The following is a 25,366-nucleotide window of genomic DNA, read 5'->3' as shown; positions in this document are numbered from 1 at the left end:
TATTGGCATTTTCTGTAAATGCTTTTTGAAGGTTCCCTATGCTGCAACATGACAAAAAGGTATGATTTCTATGGACCATTTTACACAGTATGCTTGGACCATTTTACACAGTATGCTTGAAGAGGCAATCAGTGTTTACTGACCAGTTTTCATCTTTCTCCATGTTGAATTGCTGAAGTACTGATATAATCTTCCCTGTCAAACAATCCAAGTTCTAGCTGTAAGCATAGAAATAAATGAAACAAAAACCTTTGCCATATTCATACGATATTTCTGCCAAAAGCAGAGTCGGTTGTACGGTTCTAACAATATCTTGAGCATATGTTTATGAATTACCATCAAACAGTGTTGATACCCTGTGTTCGCGTCTTGTGCCCCAGTGGTGGGGTGGCATCCGTTACAAATACATGCAAAAACCAGTCAATTGTTCACTTGTAAAAACCTGCTGGAATAGTGCTCGACATAAAGGAAAATTGACCACTGTAAAGTTGAAGTCATCCCTCTTGTCATGCAGTCTTGCGGAGATTTTCTTGGTTGCATAGATACAAATATGAAACAGACGAGGCTGTCCAACGGGTCTCCTTTATTTCTAGTTCATGTGGGTAAATCGGGGGACGGGAATTGGATATTTGACGATATCAGATCATCGATATACCTGAAGCTTAAGTTGAATTTCTTGGGCAAATCTCATTGTTTTGACTTTGCCAATCCCACCAGAAATTCCGATTCATTTGCATAAAAACACAACCCAGAAATGCAAGGAACCCTGTGAATCTATTCCTTACATCTTCCACTTTTTATATTCCGGTTTGAAAACGAGGGGATATAGCCATCAGCTTGTCCGTCCGACCGTCCATCTGTCTGTCCGTCCGTCCGACAGACGTCCGTTTCACGTTTCAGGAGGAGAATTCCTAAACCGTTGAATAGTTCTTGTTGAAACTTGCTATACATATCATTCTCGTAGTGAACTGATGCCTTTTGATGATTTGGGATTTTTCTTTCGATAATATTTTTCGTGAAGACATGTTGGACTTACACTGAAAACGAGACTAGTGCTCGTCTCCCGAGCAGAACTCCTCAACCGTTAAATATGCCTTGATGAAAGTTACTATACATAATCAGTCTAGTGGTGAATTGGGATATTTACTTCTTTTTTTATTTATGTTTTTTCATGACTGAAAGAACTTGTTTGGCAGAGAGTGAGGACCCAGGGAAGGCATGTCGCCATTCAACTTAGGAAGACAGTTCACGTTATGACTCGTGCAGGACGTTTAAGAGTGAGTGAGTGAGTGAGTGTGGTTTTACGCCGCTTTTAGCAATATTCCAGCAATATCGTGGCGGGGGTCACCAGAAATAGGCTTCACACATTGTACCCAAGTCGGGAATCGAACCCGAGGCTTCGGCGAGACGAGCGAACGCTTTAGCCACTAGGCTACCCGAACGTTCCGAACGCCCGATCCATCTCATCCCACATGTGCTCGATTGGTGAGAGATCGGGGGAGCGAGCCGGCTAGGGGATGACATTCACGTTGTTTTGTTGAAGAGACTGTTGAACAGGTCGAGCAATATGAGGCCGGGCGTTGTCATTCCTGGGCCATGACGACGCAAAAACGGTAGAACAACAGGGCCGATGATCTCGTCGCGGTAGCGCTGTCTATTGAGATTTCCCTCTACCACTTTCACACTCTGTCTTGCTGTGTCCCCAGTGCATGGTCGTCCAGCGTAGACGCTGTCTGCACCACTGTAGACGTGCTTGACGGTGGTTTCCTGTCAAACTGGGACGTCTGGTGGGTCTTCTGGCGAAAATCCCTGCATATCTGAGGCGACGACGTACGGGTTGTGAATATATTCGTCGAAGGCCAGGGATGCTTCTTGCAGTCACTGTTGCTGGCTGGAATCGATTTCGTAGGTGTGGTGTTCGAATCCAGTTGTCTTGTCGATTATTGGTTACGCGTGGCCTGCCACTCCGAGGATGGTCTCTGACTGCATTTGTCTGTTGCCAACGTTGCCATAAACACCAAATGGTGTTTCTGTGGACGATAAATTGTCCTTTGCAACCTCACATTGACTCGATCCTGCTTCAAGCATACCAATGGCTCGCAGACGCTCATTTTCGGACAGGCATTTCGTAATATTAATGTTGAATAATTGCGTAATTTTGTTGTTTTTCTGAGTGGTTGTTGTCAGCAATGTTGCTAAACAATGCATATGGAATCCCGTTAACGCACATGGTTTTATACCCATTCTTGGGTAGTGAAATGCATGGGGCTTGCATAAAAGTCAACTTTTGCATGGAATCCATGCTTTTCTGTAGCAGTATTGAAAACCAAACTTTACTTGTTTGAAAAATTACACTTAGTCTAAAATATTGGTGTCACATGAACTTTTGTTGTTGAGTATATATTGTCCAAGAAAATGCATGAAAAAAAGTAAATTATGAAAAAAGTATCTGCAACAAGAAATGCGTTGTTGAAAGATTGCCCAAATCCCATGAATCGGCATTTCACCAACGAATTTTTTCCTTCAGAGACAAGTTCCTTTAACTTTTAAAACCACTGAGAAGTTAAAGACAAATACAGAAGTCAGTTTAACTTAAACTCAGGAAAAGCTGATAATTTACAAAACATTGGTAAAGCTATTCAGCTATTGAGATTCGAGGAGGTGGAGACAAAAATGGAGTCAGAAATCCTGAGGATTCAACTTTATAAAATAATGCAGATTTCTCTTCCGAGATGGGTGAGCCACAGTGAGAAAACGATGCTTCAAATGAGCTGACGATTCAGATGACAAGAAGATCAGAAGAGCGGAGCTTACAGCAGTCCGGAATATTAAACAGAAGAGAACAAAGCGTGTTCCATAATTTCTTTAAGTAGGTCAAATCGGAGGTCGTCCATTTTCGCCTGTGCAGCCTTACGTGTAGGATAAAGTACGAGGCCGAGGTCATGATTGGAAAAGTAAGGACCTCAGTGCGAAGGAAGTGTAAAAGTAAGACCGAAGCGGGAGGTCTTACTTTTACACTTCCTGAGCAATGAGGTCCTTACTTTTCCAACCATGACCGAGGACGAGTACTTTATCTGACATATGAACCGTCAAATGAAAAGATTACATTTTAATGATCAAATAAAACAGTATCCTTCATCCAAGTACTGCCGGTCCTAACACTGCATTGTTTATACCGCGCTGGGTGGTACCCAGCTGGTATATCGAGGAGCATTGTCTAATTTTAAAACAGCGCGCACGGCCGCACGTGCTGCACGGAATTTTCGTTACGCGGCATCACGTGTCCTGTTAGAACATTCATTTGACGGAGACACGATGGATGAGGCAGACAGCGACAGAGGACTGTTCATAACCCAGTCCAAAACCGTTGAAAAGAGTGATGAAGCAGAGAGTGACGATGACTTTTTCTTTCGTTTCAAGGAACCTGGAGAGATGTTATGTCCGCCTTTATAAAAAAAATACAGGCTTCTTTGGTAAGATTTCTTTTGAAAAATGGTAAACAATGAATCGTTTGTAAAATGGTTTATATATATGTACTAATCAGCGTCGGTCGAAAAAAAGAATGAATGCAGTCATATGTTATCGTAGTACTTATGTTGTATATCAAGTCATGCTGTAAGTGTCGATGGAAATTCGAAAATATTCCAAGATGTTTATTTCTTTTACTGCAGTAAGGCAGCAGGCGAGGAAACTAATGCATTCTACTTCACAGCACTGAAGAAACTGTCTATATTACCACTCTAAATACTGAACTGTACAGTTTGGAGAATGTATTTATGCAGCATGTATGTATAACTACTATTTAAATGCATTCTCACTTTGGAGGATTGGAATCTGTTGTAATTTAATATAATAGATTGAATTTGGTTCTTCAGTTTAATACTTTATTTTAGTGAATTTCAGGTCACCGCAGTGAAGCCGTTCGGGTGTACAAGAGGTCTTCAGATGACCAAAAGGCATCAGTTTCCGACCTGTTATGCGTTATTCCCGACAGAAAGAGAAAAGTTGATTCTGAACCAACTGCTCAAACTTCTGAACCAGAATCAAATGTTTCTGTTAACTGTGGAAAATGCAAAGACAAGCAGTATTCGTTAACTATTAATTTCAACTGAAATAAAGAATTGTTGAAAAATGTTGAAAAATTTATTTTTTTGTTGAAGGATTAAGAAATCAGGTATCTGAAACGGGCTCCGATTTCTCGAAACAAACTTGAGAATTCTTACTCAATTTTTTTCTGACTAAATTTCTCTACATGTTTCCAACACTAAAGTCTGATTTCAACCTATACTGTAACTTTGTACAAAATATCACACTGAAGCGTTCATGTGGGCTAAATTTGCTAATGTCGTAAATCCGGTTTTGAAAACTTGGTTTGTTTCGAAATCAGGGCAGGGTTTTACTTTAAACAGTAAGACCCGATAAGAGGTCTTACTTTCAAAAGTAAGACCCGGTAATAAGTCTTACTTACAAAAGTAAGACCTGCTACTGGGTCTTACTTTTAAGAAGTAAAACCTCCAACTCAGCAAGAGGTCATTACATGAAATTCGAGTACCTCCAGTATAATTGGACATATCAGTGATAGGTTTATATTGGCTTCTAACGTTCGAACTATCCAGCCAGTCAAATGCATACCAGAAAAGTCCTGACCAATGCGAACTTGAAAAAAAACTTTCAGGAAGGAACGAGCGAATCCATCTAAACAAGTTTAACTTTCATTCCTATATTTGAAAAGAAGTCCTTGTCTCCAGATCATATCATATCCTTTTTGAATATCGAGGAAGACGCACAACATTTACTCTTGATTGCATAAAGGTCTGAAGTCGCTATATCGTAGCAACTCAGTTAAGAGTTACCTCCCGTCAGCTGATATCTTCTTGCCCAGCACACAAACTGAAGGTATTGTCCCGATAACTTGCTGGTGATGTGTACACGCAATGAATCTATTCTCCGGCACAGATAACAACACAGTCTCGTCATTGTAATTACATTTATTGTGTGTGAAGATAACGAGTGAGTTAATGAAGCTGTCTATTAAAAGTTTATAAAACACGCCCTTGTGAAAATATACTTGCGAATATAATGGCATATGTCTGGATTAGAATGTTGCGATATGAAGTTATTTAAAGCCACGTTCGGGACCTGATTTGTTATCGGCCCGACACAGTTTCATGATGAGTTTATTTAAAGTGCACTGACCTCTGTAGATTGAGTTGGGCCCTACAAAAGGACGTAAACTGCCGGGCAAAGAAAGTATACACCCATGTTTGATGGTGGATAAATGATAAAGAAACAAGAAATGGTTATTCGATGGTGGTGGATTTAAAACGGGTATACCAGGTTTGTTTTTGACCTTACGTTTGCAGTGCTACGGCGACTGTTTTCAGCCTGGTAACGTTTTGATAACGTTTTATAATTTTGTGGTCACATCCAATTTTCAAGTGTGTTCTTTCTTTTGCCAGTTTATTCCCATTTTCAAAATTTAACCTAGTAATCAATATAAATTTAAAATATTCATGGCGCATTTCTCGTCTCAATCCTACAAATCACCTCAGCCAGCACAGTATCCTATCCATGTTGGTAATCAGTTGTGTTTACGAGCGCTACACATAGAATTATATTCATTTTGTTTCAATTTTTCCCATTCCCTGAATTTAACACAGATCCTTTTTTTAAATAATCGTGGCGCATTTCTCTTCTTATTCTATAAGCCATTTGGAAGCACGGGTGGCCCAGTCGTCTAAGGCGCCGCAATTCGCTGTGCAGAGTTGCGTCCCTTGGGCACGCCAGAAACCTATGATTGTGGGTTCGAATCCCGGTTGGCACCGATTATGTTTCTAGGTTTGTCAGAACTATACCCGTGCACGTGGGTTTCACCGAAGTGGTAAACGTCTAAGACCTGCATCACTTCGGGCTTTCCTCCCACATTAAGCTGACACGCCGTTAAAAGCGGCGTTAACGACAACTCACTCACTCACTGTAAGCCACGTCGGTCAGAATAGTGTAAAATCCTTATTGATGACTAGTTTTGTTCATGTGACTTTCTTGGAGCACGGGTGGGGCAGTCGTCGAAGACACCGCCATTGACCAATGATCGTGTGTTCGAATCCCGGTTCGTCCTGATTATGTTTCCAGGGTTGCTAGCAGCCAACTCGTGCTCGCGGGTTTCGCCAAAGGGAAAAAATCTTAAACGTGTAAGCATCACTTCGGAATTTCCTCCCACATCAGGGGCGGTCGGGTAGCCTAGTGGTTAAAGCGTTCGCTCGTCACGCCGAAGACCCGGGTTCGATTCCCGACACAGGTACAATGTGGTGTCCCCCCGCCGTGATATTGCTGGAATATTGCTAAAAGCGGCGTAAAACCATACTCACTCACTCACTCACTCACTCACTCACTCACTCCTCCCACATCAAGGTGACAAGCCGTGACACAACTGAAATACTGTTGATAGCGGCGATAAACGGAACTCACACACTCACTTTGGCACAATGATAATAAGCGGTTTTCAAATGGATGACATACTATACGAATTAGGGAGAGGCCTTGAAGTACAAGGGTTACATTTAGGTGAAGATATGTAACATCACTTCAAAAATGTTGCACGAGGTGGTATACAGATAGCGTAATGTACCGAGTTGACCCAAATGGCATCATGGATCTAGTATGGTGGACGCCCCGGTTTTATTAATGTATCAAGCAGAAATGAAAGACTATTTTCCTTTGTCTCAATAATATAATCCACGGGCATTTTCAGCACGTACTGGCCACATCTTCACAGTTACGGCGATAATGCGCTCATGTGTTACTGATAAACCGTCTGGCATCCGTCTATGAAAGTATCCACCTTAGAACAATTTGGAGGGGACACGGGTGGCCCAGTCGCCTAAGGCGCCACGATTCGCTGTGCAGAGTTGCGTCCCTTGGGCACGCCAGAAACCTATGATTGTGGGTTCGAATTCCGGTTCGTCCCGATTATGTTTCTAGGTTTGTCAGCACCATACCCGTGCACGTGGGTTTCACCGAAGTGGTAAACGTCCGAGACCTGCATCACTTCGGGCTTTACTCCCACATTAAGCTGACACGCCGTGATATAACTGGAATAATGTTAAAATCGGCGTAGTCCAACTCACCTACTCACACACTCACTCACTCATACAATTGGGAGAAAGGTTCAGTTAAACCAAACACCATAACATTCATTGGTATTCGTGAAAATAGCTATTCAAATAAATTAGCGCATAAACTTAGAAGTGAACAGAAAATAGTTTAAAATATTCAAAAACCTAAAATAAAATGTATATTTACATGTTGTATCCTACTTTTATTTACATTAAGATGGAGAGCAAATAAAGACAAGTGTGATGCATTACACACGGCATGCACCATTGTTAATTAGCTGCTCGCATTGACTTCCTGATTCCAAGCACATGGGTAACCCATTGACAATCTTCCTTGCTATAAACCATATACCTTCCTATGTGACGTCATGTAGTCTGTGACCCCACTGCTTTACGTCATATATCTGGCACATATATGTCAATGCGATATGAAATATATCTGCTCTTATGAGTGATTTAATTAGGAGATAAACGTAGTGTGTTTACCATATAGGGGTTTCATTCGAAACCAAACGCGATGGCATTGAGATTTCGAATTTGATAAATTTACAGGTATCGAAAACGCATTTTTTTTATCTCTATTGTTCCATGACACAATGACAAAACAAACTCTTTGGTTCTAAGGAAACGATTAGTGATGATGCATCGGTAGACCCTAATATATTCAGTCGGTTGAAAGATGATGTGGATCAGGGATGAGTGGTCAGTATTTATACACATACGTTTTTCATTTTTGTACTCAAACCATAATGTTGACTAAAATACCCGAACCACTTCGATGAGACATAATAACATCACGTTGGCCGATAATCTGTCAGCATTATTCAAACAAACATCCCTAGAGAACTTTCTTCTAAAGTAAAGCACATATTGTGACGTCATACAATTTTACACATGGGAAGTCTAAGCATTGTGACGCGATGGACATGACGTCACAGTGTATGGTTTGCTAGCGCCAAGCCGTGTTGATTAATGAATTTTACAATACACTCTCTAATTAGTTGATCAAGTTTCCTACCTGAAATAAATTGCCACACTTGCTGCGAATAATGTAGGAACCACAACATCGTAATTAGCAACGTGAAATAAGTTATATCAATATTTGAACGGGCTGATTTGCGAAAGATGTGCTTATGAATAAATATTTTCTTGTGCGGTGATGAAGTCATCCGCAAAATCATGATTCAATAACGCAGGCACACCAATAAGAATCCAGGATTCTAAACTGCCATGGTAGAAAAACTCGTGATTGATGAACATTTACGTTTTATGTTAAATGTCAATAATGATCATGAACGCAAACCAGTATTCAAGCCAGATCGTCACACACAGCGTATACGAAAGAACCCTCTCAAAATAGATCGAATACCCAAGTCCACCATACATCTTTACCCTCTCAATACCCATAGCACATGTCTTCGAGTTCTTGATGCATATGTACCCTATATGTACCCCTTTGTACCCTTGATTTATGTACACTCTGTCTACCCGTGTGCTTACTACCTAGATCTGCTACATTTTGGTGTTTGAGTATACATATTTCTCTGCTGACTGCTGACTGAGCTCGGCGTTCTTCTCTTTGTTCTGGCGTCATGAACAACATTTCCACCTCTTCAAGCGTCAATATTTTTCATTTTTGTACTCAAACCATAATGTTGACTAAAATACCCGAACCACTTCGATGAGACATAATAACATCACGGTGGCCGATAATCTGTCAGCATTATTCAAACAAACATCCCTAGAGAAAATGAAGTGGCCGTTGAAATATTTTCTTCTAAAGTAAAGCACATATTGTGACGTCATACAATTTTACACATGGGAAGTCTAAGCATTGTGACGCGATGGACATGACGTCACAGTATATGGTTTGCTAGCGCCAAGCCGTGTTGATTAATGAATTTTACAATACACTCTCTAATTAGTTGATGGTCAAGTTTCCTACCTGAAATAAATTGCCCCACTTGCTGTGAATAATGTAGGAACCAAAACATATGTACCCCTTTGTACCCTTGATTTATGTACACTCTGTCTACCCGTGTTCTTACTACCTAGATTTGCTACATTTTGGTGTTTGAGTATACATATTTCTCTGCTGACTGCTGACTCTGAGCTCGGCGTTCTTCTCTTTGTTCTGGCGTCATGAACAACATTTCCACCTCTTCAAGCGTCTTCCCCTTCGTTTCCGGCACAAACACCAGCGTGAACAGCATCCCTAGGAAGCAGATGCCACCAAACAGCCAGAACGTGCCTGAAATATATCCCATACTAATGTAAAGCAGCAGTGTAGACTACCCAGCGACCATAGACGTAACTACACCCAAAAAGAATGCCTTTTCCTGTGCCTATCCTAACTGTAGCGATACATACACATCCCGACGCGATACAGATATGCCATGCTGTTTAATACTGTACTACATCTACGCCTTGACGCCATATAGACATGCCATGCTGTTTAATACTGTACTAGATCTACGCCTTGACACCATAAAGATATGTCATGCTGTTTAATACTGTACTAGAGATACGCCTTGACGCCATAGAGATATGCCACGCTGTTTAATACTGTACTAGATCTACGCCTTGACGCCTTAGAGACATGCCATGCTGTTTAATACTGTACTAGAGGTACGCCTTGACGCCATAGAGATATGCCATGCTGTTTAATACTGTACTAGATCTACGCCTTGACGCCATACAGATGTGCCATGCTGTTTAATACTGTACTAGATCTATGCCTTGACGCCATAGAGATATGCCATGCTGTTTAATACTGTACTAGAGGTACGCCTTGACGCCATAGAGATATGCCATGCTGTTTAATACTGTACTAGATCTACGCCTTCACGCCATAGAGATATGCCATGCTGTTTAATACTGTACTACATCTACGCCTTGACACCATAGAGACATGCCATGCTGTTTAATACTGTACTAGATCTACGCCTTGACGCCACAGATGTATGTCATGAGGTTTAATACTGTACTAGAGATACGCATTGACGACATATGTATATATGCCATGCTGTTTAATACTGTACTAGATCTACGCCTGGACGCCATAGAGATATGCCATGCTGTTTAATACTGTACTAGATCTATGCCTTCACGCCATAGATATGCCATGCTGTTTAATAGTGTACTGGATCTACGCCTTGACGCCATAGAGATATGCCATGCTGTTCGATACTGTACTAGATCTACGCCTTGACGCCTTAGAGATATGCCATGCTGTTTAATACTGTACTAGAGATACGCCTTGACGCCTTAGAGATATGCCATGCTGTTTAATACTGTGCTAGATCTACGCCTTGACGCCTTAGAGATATGCCATGCTGTTTAATACTGTACTAGAGATACGCCTTGACGCGATAGAGATATGCAACGTTGCTTAATACTGTACTAGATCTACGCCTTGACGCGATAGAGATATGCCACGCTGTTTAATACTGTACTAGATCTACGCCTTGACGCGATAGAGATATGCCACGCTGTTTAATACTGTACTAGATCTACGCCTTGACGCGATAGAGATATGCCACGCTGTTTAATACTGTACTAGAGATACGCCTTGACGCGATAGAGATATGCCATGCTGTTTAATACTGTACTAGATCTACGCCTTGACGCGATAGAGATATGCCATGCTGTTTAATACTGTACTAGATCTACGCCTTGACGCCATACAGATATGCCATGCTGTTAAATACTGTACTAGAGATACGCCTTGACGCGATAGAGATATGCCATGCTGTTTAATACTGTACTAGAGATACGCCTTGACGCCATAGAGATATGCCATGCTGTTTAATACTGTACTACATCTACGCCTTGACGCCTTAGAGATGTGTCATGCTGTTTAATACTGTACTAGATCTACGCTTTGACGCCATAGAGATATGCCATGCTGTTTAATACTGTACTAGATCTACGCCTTGACGCCATACAGATATGCCATGCTGTTAAATACTGTACTAGAGATACGCCTTGACGCGATAGAGATATGCCATGCTGTTTAATACTGTACTAGAGATACGCCTTGACGCCATAGAGATATGCCATGCTGTTTAATACTGTACTACATCTACGCCTTGACGCGATAGAGATGTGTCATGCTGTTTAATACTGTACTAGATCTACGCTTTGACGCCATAGAGATATGCCATGCTGTTTAATACTGTACTAGAGATACGCCTTGACCCCATAGAGATATGCCACGCTGTTTAATACTGTACTAGAGATACGCCTTGACGCCATAGAGATATGCCACGCTGTCTAATACTGTACTAGATCTACGCCTTGACGCGATAGAGATATGCCATGCTGTTTAATACTGTACTAGAGATACGCCTTGACGCCATAGAGATATGTCATGCTGTTTAATACTGTACTAGATCTATGCCTTGACGCCATACAGATATGCCATGCTGTTTAATAGTGTACTTGATCTACGCCTTGACGCCACAGATGTATGTCATGAGGTTTAATACTGTACTAGAGATACGCCTTGACGCCTTAGAGATATGCCATGCTGTTTAATACTGTACTAGAGATACGCCTTGACGCCATAGAGATATGTCATGCTGTTTAATACTGTACTAGATCTATGCCTTGACGCCATACAGATATGCCATGCTGTTTAATAGTGTACTTGATCTACGCCTTGACGCCATAGAGATATGCCATGCTGTTCGATACTGTACTAGATCTACGCCTTGACGCCTTAGAGATATGCCATGCTGTTTAATACTGTACTAGAGATACGCCTTGACGCCATAGAGATATGCCATGATGTTCGATCCTGTACTAGATCTATTCCTTGACGCCTTAGAGATATGCCATGCTGTTTAATACTGTACTAGAGATACGCCTTGACGCCATAGAGATATGCCATGCTGTTTAATACTGTACTAGAGATACGCCTTGACACCATAGAGATATGCCATGCTGTTTAATACTGTACTAGATCTACGCCTTGACGCCATAGAGATATGCCATGCTGTTTAATACTGTACTAGAGGTACGCCTTGACGCCATAGAGATATGCCATGCTGTTTAATACTGTACTAGATCTACGCCTTGACGCCATAGAGATATGCCATGCTGTTTAATACTGTACTAGAGATACGCCTTGACCCCATAGAGATATGCCACGCTGTTTAATACTGTACTAGAGATACGCCTTGACGCCTTAGAGATATGCCATGCTGTTTAATACTGTACTAGAGATACGCCTTGACGCCATAGAGATATGTCATGCTGTTTAATACTGTACTAGAGATACGCCTTGACGCAATAGAGATATGTCATGCTGTTTAATACTGTACTAGATCTATGCCTTGACGCCATACAGATATGCCATGCTGTTTAATAGTGTACTTGATCTACGCCTTGACGCCATAGAGATATGCCATGCTGTTTAATACTGTACTAGAGATACGCCTTGACGCCATAGAGATATGCCATGCTGTTCGATACTGTACTAGATCTACGCCTTGACGCCTTAGAGATATGCCATGCTGTTTAATACTGTACTAGATCTACGCCTTGACGCCATAGAGATATGCCAAGCTGTTCGATACTGTACTAGATCTACGCCTTGACGCCTTAGAGTTATGCCATGCTGTTTAATACTGTACTAGAGATACGCCTTGACGCCATAGAGAAATGCCACGCTGTTTAATACTGTACTAGAGATACGCCTTGACACCATAGAGATATGCCATGCTGTTTAATACTGTACTAGATCTACGCCTTGACGCCTTAGAGATATGCCATGCTGTTTAATACTGCACTAGAGATACGCCTTGACGCGATAGAGATATGCCACGCTGTTTAATACTGTACTAGATCTACGCCTTGACGCCATAGAGATATGCCATGCTGTTTAATACTGTACTAGAGATACGCCTTGACGCGATAGAGATATGCCATGCTGTTTAATACTTCACTGGAGATACGCCTTGACGCCTTAGAGATATGCCATGCTGTTTAATACTGTACTAGAGATACGCCTTGACGCCATAGAGATATGCCATGCTGTTTAATACTGTACTAGAGATACGCCTTGACGCGATAGAGATATGCCATGCCGTTTAATACTGTACTAGAGATACGCCTTGACGCCATAGAGATGTGCCATGCTGTTTAATACTGTACTAGAGATACGCCTTGACGCGATAGAGATATGCCATGCTGTTTAATACTGTACTAGAGATACGCCTTGACGCGATAGAGATATGCCACGCTATTTAATACTGTACTAGAGATACGCCTTGACGCAATAGAGATGTGCCATGCTGTTTAATACTGTACCAGAGATACGCCTATACGCCATAGAGATATGCCATGCTGTTTAATACTGTACTAGATCTATGCCTTGACGCCATAGAGATATGTCATGCTGTTTAATACTGTACTAAGACTATGCCTTGACGCCATAGAGGTATGTCATGAAGTTTAATACTGTACTAGAGATACGCATTGACGCGATAGAGATATGTCATGAAGTTTAATACTGTACTAGAGATACGCCTTGACGCCATAGAGATATGCCATGCTGTTTAATACTGTACTAGAGATACGCCTTGACGCCATAGAGATATGCCATGCTGTTTAATACTGTACTAGATCTACGCCTTGACGCCATAGAGATATGCCATGCTGTTTAATACTGTACTAGAGGTACGCCTTGACGCCATAGAGATATGCCATGCTGTTTAATACTGTACTAGAGAAAAGCCTTGACGCCATAGAGACATGCCATGCTGTTTAATACTGTACTAGATCTACGCCTTGACGCCATAGAGATATGCCATGCTGTTTAATACTGTACTAGAGATACGCCTTGACGCCATAGAGACATGCCATGCTGTTTAATACTGTACTAGATCTACGCCTTGACGCCATAGAGATACGCCATGCTGTTTAATACTGTACTAGAGATACGCCTTGACGCGATAGAGATATGCCATGCTGTTTAATACTGTACTAGAGGTACGCCTTTACGCCATAGAGATATGCCACGCTGTTTAATACTGTACTAGAGGTACGCCTTGACGCCATAGAGATATGCCATGCTGTTTAATACTGTACTAGAGGTACGCCTTTACGCCATAGAGATATGCCACGCTGTTTAATACTGTACTAGATCTACGCCTTGACGCCATAGAGATATGCCATGCTGTTTAACACTGTACTAGAGGTACACCTTGACGCCATAGAGATATTCTATGAAGTAACATACTGTACTAGAGATACGCCTTTACGCCATATCCATATGTCATGATGTTAAATACTGGACTAGATATACGCTTTAACGCCATAGAGATATTCTATGAAGTTTAATACTGTTCACGATATACGCCTTGACGCCATAGGGATATGCCATGCTGTTTAATAATGTACAAGAGATACGCATTGACGCCATCGAGATATGACATGATGTTTAATACTGCACTGAAGATACGCATGGACGCCATACAGATATGCCATCCTGTTTAATACTGCACTAGATAGATGCCTTGACGCCATAGAGACATGATATGAAGTTTAATACTGTACTAGAGATTCTAATTGACGCCAGAGAGACATGTCATTTTATACTGTACCAGTGATACGCCTTGACGCCATAGATATATGTCATAAACTTTAATACTGCACAAGAGATACGCCTTGACGTCATAGATAAATATCATGAAGTTTAATACTGTACTAGAGATACTAATTGACGCCAGAGAGACATGCCATTTTATACTGTACCAGTGATACGCCTTGACGTCATAGAGATATATCATGAAGTTAATACTGTACTAGAGGATACGACTTGACGTCATAGCGATATGTCATGCTGTTTAATACTGCACTGGAGATACGCTTATGATGTGTGTTAATCCAATTTTATAATGGTAGCCCCCGAGATACATGCCTTAGCAAGTATATCAGGTAACAACAAGTACCATATTTTAACGTGTTTTGGTATGACCAGGTGATCGAATTTCCAAAGCTCAAAATGCAACCGACATGTATTCAATGGAGGTCACTTGCATGCACCATGGCTATAACGTGGAAGGTGTGTGGGCTTACCGTATTTTGTTATAGTTTCCGTGAGTGTGAGGAAGGTGAAGGACACTATGAGATTACAGACCCAGTTTACAGCTGTCGTCATGGCAATGCAGGTTCCACGTGCCCAGAGGGGAAATATTTCTGAATTTATTGTCCAAGGCATTGGTCCTAAACCTAGAAAAAAACAGTTTTAAAACTCAATACATATACGCTACGCGCATATCCCATTGCCAGTAAAATATGACAGTTGACATATTTTGATACACTATTCGAGCCATTGTTGAAGAGTACTGAAATAATGTTTATATCAATCAGAATTCCCTGACACAACAAACCTTAACACAACAACGTTACACAAGGCCATGACAAAACGACCCACAACAACTCCCCAATAAAAAGGTCATGGCACAACGTCATAACAAAACACCTTAACACAACGCAATGACACAAAAATCTGTTACAACGCCATGCAACAACGTGCGAGCACACTGCCATTACACCAGGACATGGCATAACGCCCTGGCATAAAGGTCTGGCACAACGCTCAACCACAACATTCTCACGCTGCAGCCTTACACACAAATCCGACACAATGTCATGACACAACTGCCCTGAAAAAAGAAAAGCTTGCCCAGATACAACACCCTGACACAGGACCTTGATACAATGCCCCGATACAACACTCTGACACAAGACTTTGACACAATTCCCCGATACAACACCCTGACACAAGACCTTGATACAATGCCCCGATACAACACTCTGACACAAGACCTTGATACAATGCCCCGATACAACACCCTGACACAAGACTTTGAAACAATGCTCCGATACAACACCCTGACACAAGACCTTGATACAATGCCCCGATACAACACCCTCACTCAATACCTTGATACAATGCCCCGATACAACACCCTGACACAAGACCTTGATACCATGCCCCGATACAGCACTCTGACACAAGACCTTGATACAATGCCCCGATACAACACCCTGACACAAGACCTTGATACCATGCCCCGATACAACACCCTGACACAAGACCTTGATACAATGCTCCGATACAACACCCTGACACAAGACCTTGATACCATGCCCCGATACAACACCCTGACTCAAGACCTTGATACAATGCCCCGATACAACACCCTGACACAAGACCTTGACAGGATGCCCCGATACAACACTCTGACACAAGACCTTGATACAATGCCCCGATACAACACCCTGACACAAGACCTTGATACAATGCCCCGATACAACACCCTCACTCACTACCTTGATACAATGCCCCGATACAACACCCTGACACAAGACCTTGATACCATGCCCCGATACAGCACTCTGACACAAGACCTTGATACAATGCCCCGATACAACACCCTGACACAAGACCTTGATACCATGCCCCGATACAACACCCTGACACAAGACCTTGATACAATGCCCCGATACAACACCCTGACTCATGACCTTGATACAATGGCCCGATACAACACCCTGACTCAAAACCTTGACACAATGCTCCGATCCGACGACCAGACTCAACGCACGGTCACCATGCCCCGATACAACACCCTGACACAAGACCTTGATAAAATGCCCCTATACAACACCCTGACACAAGACCTTGACAGGATGCCCCGATACAACACCCTGACTCAAGACCTTGACACAATGCTCCGATCCGACGACCAGACTCAACCCACGGTCACCATGCCCCGATACAACATTCTGACACAAGACCTTGACAGGATGCCCCGATACAACACCCTGACACAAGACCTTGACAGGATGCCCCGATACAACACCCTGACTCAAGACCTTGATACAATGCGCCGATACAACACCCTGACACAAGACCTTGATACAATGCCCCGATACAACACTCTGACACAAGACCTTGACAGGATGCCCCGATACAACACCCTGACGCAAGACCTTGATACAATGCCCCGATACAACACCCTGACACAAGACCATGATACAATGCCCCGATACAACACCCTGACACAAGACCTTGATACAATGCTCCGATACAACACTCTGACTCAAGACCTCGAAACAATGCCCCGATACAACACTCTGACACAAGACCTTGATACAATGCGCCGATACAACACCCTGACACAAGACCTTGATACAATGCTCCGATACAACACCCTGACACAAGACCTTGATACCATGCCCCGATACAACACCCTGACACAAGACCTTGATACAATGCCCCGATACAACACCCTGACACAAGACCTTGATACGATGCCCCGATACAACACCCTGACTCAAGACCTTGATACAATGCCCCGATAAAACACTCTGACACAAGACCTTGACACAATGCACCGATACAACACCCTGACTCAACCCACGGTCACAATGCCCCGATACAACACCCTGACACAAGACCTTGATACAATGCGCCGATACAACACCCTGACACAAGACCTTGATACAATGCCCCGATACAACACCCTGACACAAGACCTTGACAGGATGCCCCGATACAACACCCTGACTCAAGACCTTGACACAATGCCCCGATACAACACCCTGACACAAGACCTTGACACAATGCTCCGATCCAACGCCCAGACTCAACGCACGGTCACCATGCCCCGATACAACACCCTGACACAAGACCCTGACACAATGCCCCGATACAACACCCTGACATAAGACCTTGATACAATGCCCCGATACAACACCCTGACATAAGACCTTGATACAATGCCCCGATACAACACCCTGACACAAGACCTTGACACAATGGTCCGATCCAACGCCCAGACTCAACCCACGTTCACCATACCCTGATACAACGCATTGACACAACTTCTCACACAACACGCTCATACTACACCTTGAAGCAGCGTTATGACACCACGCCCTGCTCAACCTCAATACACAATGCCCTTTCACAACGTTTCGACAGAACGCCCTGACATAAGACATTGACGTAACGTGCTGACACAACATCCCGATTAAGCAATACTAGCACAAAGTCGTGGCATAAACCCCTGACAGAACTCGCTGTCACAACGCCGTGATATATCGCTGTCATAAAACGCGCTGACCTGGAGCAAATCCAAGCAAAAAGAGAGTCAGCCCGAGGATTGCCATCCAGGCGTAGTCTGTGGGGCAGTAGCCGACGGCGTAGGTGAAGTCGCTGTTGTCGGTGTCGTTACACCGACCATACTCGGAATCAATTTCCTTCCGTTTCTCTATTTGAGACGGTGCAAGGCAGCTGCCACCTGAGTCTGCTGAGTCTGCGTGAAAACAATAACCACACTTCTTGTTGTTGATACAGCCCTCGCAGAGACTGTGGAATAGAGAACAGATAGGATATAATACAGGCATCATAGGGACTGGCGGTCATACTAACCAAGCATTTATTTAGTAACCAAAAATGAAGGTTAAACCTGGTCCAGCGAGTAATAGGCATAACATTCAACATATTTTTAAATGAAAATACCGTGCCCTTCCATGACGCCGCGTTTAACAGTCGTTCAGTCCAGGTTACCAATTTAATAAAACGCACGATCCAGATATGATGACCAGGGCCCATTGCACAAAGCGATCTTAGCGCTAAGACTATCGTAAGCCTATGTTAAAGTATATGAGTTACGATCATCTTATCGCTTAGATCGCTTTGTGCAAGTGGGCCCTGGGCGATGAAGAAGGGATGTAGCAGATGAAGACAGCACCTGTATGTCGCGCACTTGTCCTGTATCACTGTTCCATTGTCCATCAACTCTGTTGTGTTCTTGCTGATGGTAGGGGTGTAGACCGCGGACAACTGGAAGCCCACTGCCAGCACGATCAGGGCGATCACCACAGCTGAAGCGGCAACACAACTCAGATAAATTATATGTGTTCGGGCTATATAACTTTCACAGTGTGGGTGTAAGTTTGACGCTGCTTTCAAGAGTATTGCATGTCCTTAAAAGACAGGAGCGGGTAGTAAGTTTCAGATTATTGTCTGAACTTATTAGAGGGTCTCCCTGTAATATCTTTCTATTTCCTGTTCTTATTTTATCATTTTTGTAACTGTTTATTTTATAAACAAGTATATGTATATATATGAATGCGCGCACGTGTGTGTGTGCGTTCGTGAGTGCGCACGTGTGTGCTTGTGTGTGTGTTTTGTGTGTGTGTGTTGTGTGTGTGTGTGTGTGTGTGTGTGTGTGTGTGTGTGTGTGTGTGTGTGTGTGTGTGTGTGTGTGTGTGTGTGTGTGTGTGTGTGTGTGTGTGTGTGTGTGTGTGTGTGTGTGTGTGTGTGTGTGTGTGTGTGTGTGCGTGCGTAGTATGTGTGTATATGTGTGGGTGGGGGGTGGGGGATAGGTGTATGTCTGTGTGATGTGTGCGTGTGTGCGTAGTATTGGTGTATGCGTGCGCGTGGTGTGGGGGTGTATGTCGGGGGATGGGGGTGTTGGGGTGCATGTGTGGGTGTGGGGTGAGTATGGGTGTGTCTGCGTGGTGTGGGTGTATGAGTGTGTGTGCGTGCGTGCTAGCGTGCGTGCGTGTGTGTGTGTTATTTAGTGTGATAATTAAGCAGGTGTATAATACATTTATCGTGAGGGGTCATCGAACTTTTCATCATATCGACGTTGGGTATTTTTAGGACTGATTTGGACGTATTGTTCTTTCGTATTGTTTGGAAAGTTGCTTCATGTTTCAGAGACAAAACAGAACCCTGTGTATGTTTCACCTGCGAAGCTGGCCACTGTCAGGATCTTCCTCCCGAGTTTCTCCACCAGCCAAATACCGATGAAGGTGGCCAGAAAGTTGACTGTGTTCGGCACCATGACCAGCCAGATGGCGAACTTGGACGGGAACCCTGCCATCTTGATAATAGAACCGCTGTAGTAGCTGCAACACCATCACAACCCATATGGTCAACCCATTCATCGTCAGAGTCTATGTGTGTTCATTTAACTCGAGGGGGCACGGGTTGCCCAGTCGTCTGAGGCGCCGCGATTCGCTGTGCAGAGTTGCGTCCCTTGGGCACGCCAGAAACCTACGGTTGTGGGTTCGAATCCCGGTTCACCCCGATTATGTTTCTAGGTTTGTCAGCATCATACCCGTGCTCGTGGGTATCACCGAAGTGGTAAACGTCTGAGACCTGCATCACTTCGGGCTTTCCTCCCACATTAAGCTGACACGCCGTGATATATCTGGAATACTGTTAAAAGCGGCGTTAAACCCAACTCACTCACTCACTCACTCATTTAACTCGACGTATTAGAAACCATGTTAAATGCCAAACATAACTCGTATATATTACTCTATGTTGTTCGATTGTCATGGATATATTCCCCGAGGCAGAAAAAATGGAAGATATGGAAGAGGGTATATAGGTGTCATAATGTTTCTCTTTCCTTTTCGTAAATGGAGGTTGCATACTGCAGACAGATCACGACGGGGTACAGCAATTATTTCCTTCCGCATGGTACGTGTGGAAGAAAGTGAATCATGAGCATGCTCTTGGTGAACTTATTTACGTACCTAATACGACCACTGAAGATCTGGGGTAGGATAGATCTTCAGCAACCCATGCTTGCCGTAGAAGGTGCCTATTACGTTGATCGATGCTCATGATGTCAGTCACTGGATTGTCTGGTCCAGACTCGATTATTTACAAATCGCCGTCATGTAGCTGGAATATTGCTGAATGTGGCGTTAAACAATAAACAAACGTCCTAATACAGCGCTATTGTTCAACTCACATGACAGTGTTGATGCCACACAGCTGCTGGAAAAGCTGCAGTCCGCCGCCGATAAACAACGCCTTCCGAACGTGAGGGGTTTTGAAGATCCGAGCCAGCGCGCTGCCTGCAAGGAAAAAGATAATGTTCATCCTATTCATCACCTTACCTCTAGGAGTTACTGTTCATCTACCCTATCCACTCAACTGCAGTGGGGACCTTCTTGCTCATCTAACCACAGGGAAAGACTTTCCTCTCCATCCTATCAGTACCCTCATCTCATGAAGATATCGTTTGTCCAACTATCGTATCCTCTACCCTCACCTCAAGGAACGGTCATCCTGCTTACCCAGCTTATCCTCTATCCTCACAGGAGAGATCGTCCTGACCAGCCTATCCTCTACCCTCACATCCAGGAGAGATCGTCCTGAGCAGCCTATCCTCTACCCTCACCTCCAGGAGAGATCATCCTGACCAGCCTATGCTCTACCCTCACCTCCAGAAGAGATCGTCCTGACCAGCCTATCCTCTATCCTCACAGGAGAGATCGTCCTGACCAGCCTATCCTCTATCCCCACAGGAGAGATCGTCCTGCCCATCCAGCCTATCCTCTATCCTCACCTCCAGGAGATATCGTCCTGAGCAGCCTATCCTCTACCCTCACCTCCAGGAGAGATCATCCTGCCCATCCAGCCTATCCTCTATCCTCACAGGAGAGATCGTCCTTACCAGCCTATCCTCTATCCTCACAGGAGAGATCGTCCTGACCAGCCTATCCTCTATCCTCACAGGAGAGATCGTCCTGCCCATCCAGCCTATCCTCTATCCTCACCTCCAGGAGAGATCGTCCTGAGCAGCCTATCCTCTACCCTCACCTCCAGGAGAGATCGTCCTGACCAGCCTATCCTCTACCCTCACATCCAGGAGAGATCGTCCTGAGCAGCCTATCCTCTACCCTCACCTCCAGGAGAGATCGTCCTGACCAGCCTATCCTCTACCCTCACCTCCAGGAGAAATCGTCCTGACCAGCCTATCCTCTACCCTCACCTCCAGGAGAGATCGTCCTTATCAGCCTAACCTCTACCCTCACCTCCAGGAGAGATCGTCCTTATCAGCCTAACCTCTACCCTCACCTCCAGGAGAGATCGTCCTTATCAGCCTATCCTCTACCCTCACCTCCAGGAGAGATCGTCCTTATCAGCCTAACCTCTACCCTCACCTCCAGGAGAGATCGTCCTTATCAGCCTATCCTCTACCTCACCTCCAGGAGAGATCGTCCTTATCAGCCTATCCTCTACCCTCACCTCCAGGAGAGATCGTCCTGACCAGCCTATCCTCTACCCTCACCTCCAGGAGAGATCGTCCTGCCCATCCAGCCTATCCTCTACCCTCACCTCCAGGAGAGATCGTCCTTATCAGCCTATCCTCTACCCTCACCTCCAGGAGAGATCGTCCTTATCAGCCTAACCTCTACCCTCACCTCCAGGAGAGATCGTCCTTATCAGCCTATCCTCTACCTCACCTCCAGGAGAGATCGTCCTTATCAGCCTATCCTCTACCCTCACCTCCAGGAGAGATCGTCCTGACCAGCCTATCCTCTACCCTCACCTCCAGGAGAGATCGTCCTGCCCATCCAGCCTATCCTCTACCCTCACCTCCAGGAGAGATCGTCCTTATCAGCCTATCCTCTACCCTCACCTCCAGGAGAGATCGTCCTGCCCATCCAGCCTATCCTCTCTCATCGCCTCCCGGAGAGTTCTTCCCGCCAATCTATCTTACCTCTACCCTCTAGTCTCTATTCTCACCTCCAGGAGAGTTCCTCCTATCCATCTCGATGTTGTCCTGAATCTCCTGCAGTTCCATTTGAACGTTGTCCGTGCTCCGGATCTTCTGTAGCACCTTCCTTGCCTCGTCTATTCGGCCCTTGTCCACAAGCCAGCGGGGGGATTCGGGGAGGAAGAAGAAACCAACAAACTGGATCACCCCCGGGACTCCAGCCAGCCCAAGCATGTAGCTGTGGAATATATTAAATAATAATTAAACGCGACAAATACTATTTCCATAATCATAAGAAATCACCATTGCACAATTCCGACTACATTATGAGCACGTGTTTGTGAATCACTAGCAACATAGTGATGATACCACGTGTTCATGAAAAGGTGAGCGTATACTGCCCCACCTGTGGCATCCGTCACTTATTAATGGTAATGGTATAATTGGACCGTCAATTATATGAATTTTATTTGCTATTCTACCTAAAGTGTGGATAGTGGGGGATACTTTAAAATATTTGGGGAGGACAATGATTTCTCTTGCTGACATTCATTTTGGATGTTTTATTTTTTTTTTCAACCTGCATTGTTTTTTTGTTTGTTGTTTAACGACGAACTCGGCAATATTCCAGATATATGGATATTGTGAACAACTATCCACGCCGTTGGGATACAACGACACGCCATGACGCAAGGCACCGAGCCTGACCACACGATTCATTTGGTCGCCTCTTACGAACAGCATAAGATGCTGAGGACCAGTTTTAAGCCGGAATCCCCGCGATCAACCTGCATTTAATTTAGCAAAACACGCAGCACTCCCACGGTGGACGTACCGCCATCCCTCTGGTTTGAGGAAGCTGAAGGCGCCAGCGACGAGGGCGGAGACGACGATGCCAATGGTGATGAAGAGCTGGTTCAGGGTGACAAGACGTCCCCGGATGGTGGGAGGGGCAGCCTCGGCGACGTACACTGGCACCGTCATAGACGCAAACCCTAAAAGCAAGAAATAATATTGTTACTCTCTTGCTACTCAGTATGGCCGATGACAACAATTGGACGGAACTTTGTGGGTCGTTGACTGAAAGCCCCAGTACATCAGTGGCAAACTGTCATCGCTAGTAGGACGCTTAAATTCCACCTCCAGGGTGTCTCATCGTTTTTCGGTAACTTGCATCTCTATTTCCTTGTTATTGAAGTGACAGCACGTGGAGTGTTTACTGTTTAATTATAATTTGTTTCGCCTACACCCATCAGTAAAATGCTTTTAATATTTAGTATTGAGTATAACCAATACCTTAGGCGGTCTCATCTGACTTCAAAGTTATTACATTGTGGTCATTTCTGACACAGTACTCAGTACATATTGTGACCACATCTGACTGTAGTCAGTATATGGTGGTCACATCTGACTGTAGTTTGTAAATGGTGGACAATGCAGTCGACGTTATATGTGACAACCCTTTACAATAGTATGTGAAAAACATTCACGCCATCAGAACAAGCTACGCAACACTGGTGAAAGGATAACTTGGACCTCAGTTATACGAATGTCCCCGCAATGACATTAGTTATCAATCATGCATTTAGATGTCTCTCTCGGTGTTCGATGTTTCTGTTGTGACAGACAGCTGGCCCAAATCGCAGGCGATGCCGAATACATTGGTCATAAAGACAGCACATTCGGACAGAATGTGATATATGTGTATGATATTGGCATTGCCACCACAGTAGTTAGAAAGCTTAATTCTGGTATGAATGAATATCAATATAAGCAATAGGTGACCTTGTCAACAAACTTCCTGTCTGCTGAGCAATATTTAATGACATCGTCATCGACGCGCGCCCTTTGTGAACGTAAAACCAGACCAGGATCACAGTGTCGTAATGCCACGGCTGGGTTTCAACGTCGTTGTGAATTGATTCTTACCAATCTCGTCGCTCTTTGCTGTAACGAGAGAACCTAAGAGAAGACATGAGTAGATTAAGCTCAGGCTATTACTGCCATGTTACAAGCCAAAGAAGTGTGGAAGGTGCGTCATCCGTCAATGAATAAAGGAAGTACTTTCAGAAGACAGGGAACGCGAGGGCATATCTGGAAACTATTGCAAGCGTGATGGTTAGATAAGGTCTGACTTCCTTTTTTTCTAATATTGCACAACTACATATATAATCATTTTGTGTGAGATATGTATGAGGAAGTCCGAAAGTAAAATTAACACATCTTCAAATTCGAACACAACATGGGGATTTTTTTCAACACAAGACCAGAACGCCAGGATCCCTGTGACAATATGACAACAGGTATTCGCATCATTTGTGAAAATACCTTGCCCTGACACCAGGTATTCGCTCCTGTGAGCATTCACAATCCGTGACACCAGGTGTTGGCCAGTGAAGGACATCCCGTAGAGCAAAGGTCTCATACCAAAAGATGTTAAAAGATCGTATATTTTGTTACCCTGTCTGGCGTTTGGCTAGGAGTCACGAGGTGTCTGTGTGGGGGAATCTGTTAAACTGCAGCAGGGTATATAAAAAGGTCTAGCACCATAACACTGGCATCATCCTGGACAAGTACAAGAAGAGACACACATGCACGCACACACACACACGCGCACACACACACACACACACACACACACACACACACACACACACACACACACACACACACACACACACACACACACACACACACACA

The 25,366-nt window shown here is 43.9% G+C and overlaps 1 protein-coding gene across 3 annotated transcripts in view; it reads right to left on the bottom strand.

The window, feature by feature from the left end:
• Positions 1 to 7,297: 7,297 nt before the first annotated feature.
• The window catches only part of LOC124120687 (proton myo-inositol cotransporter-like), a 40,089-nt gene continuing 22,020 nt past the window's right edge, over positions 7,298 to 25,366 (bottom strand). For 2 of the 3 annotated variants that reach the window (XM_048396817.1, XM_048396816.1), the window contains 8 exons: positions 23,502 to 23,661; positions 22,696 to 22,904; positions 20,912 to 21,017; positions 19,894 to 20,054; positions 18,890 to 19,022; positions 18,260 to 18,504; positions 15,201 to 15,353; positions 7,298 to 9,366 (listed from right to left, as the gene is read on the bottom strand). In XM_048396817.1, the coding sequence (XP_048252774.1) occupies positions 9,176 to 9,366; positions 15,201 to 15,353; positions 18,260 to 18,504; positions 18,890 to 19,022; positions 19,894 to 20,054; positions 20,912 to 21,017; positions 22,696 to 22,904; positions 23,502 to 23,661 (1,358 nt within the window). In that variant the 3' untranslated portion in view covers positions 7,298 to 9,175. The remainder of the gene's footprint in view (positions 9,367 to 15,200; positions 15,354 to 18,259; positions 18,505 to 18,889; positions 19,023 to 19,893; positions 20,055 to 20,911; positions 21,018 to 22,695; positions 22,905 to 23,501; positions 23,662 to 25,366) is intronic. The other variant, XM_048396818.1, reaches the window with a different exon arrangement.

Source organism: Haliotis rufescens, unplaced genomic scaffold (genome assembly GCF_023055435.1).
Source record: "Haliotis rufescens isolate VD_foot unplaced genomic scaffold, xgHalRufe1.0.p SCAF_16, whole genome shotgun sequence".
NCBI lineage: Eukaryota > Metazoa > Mollusca > Gastropoda > Lepetellida > Haliotidae > Haliotis > Haliotis rufescens.
The sequence above is the reverse complement of the archived record's forward strand: the minus strand, read 5'-3'. Positions and strand labels throughout refer to the sequence as shown.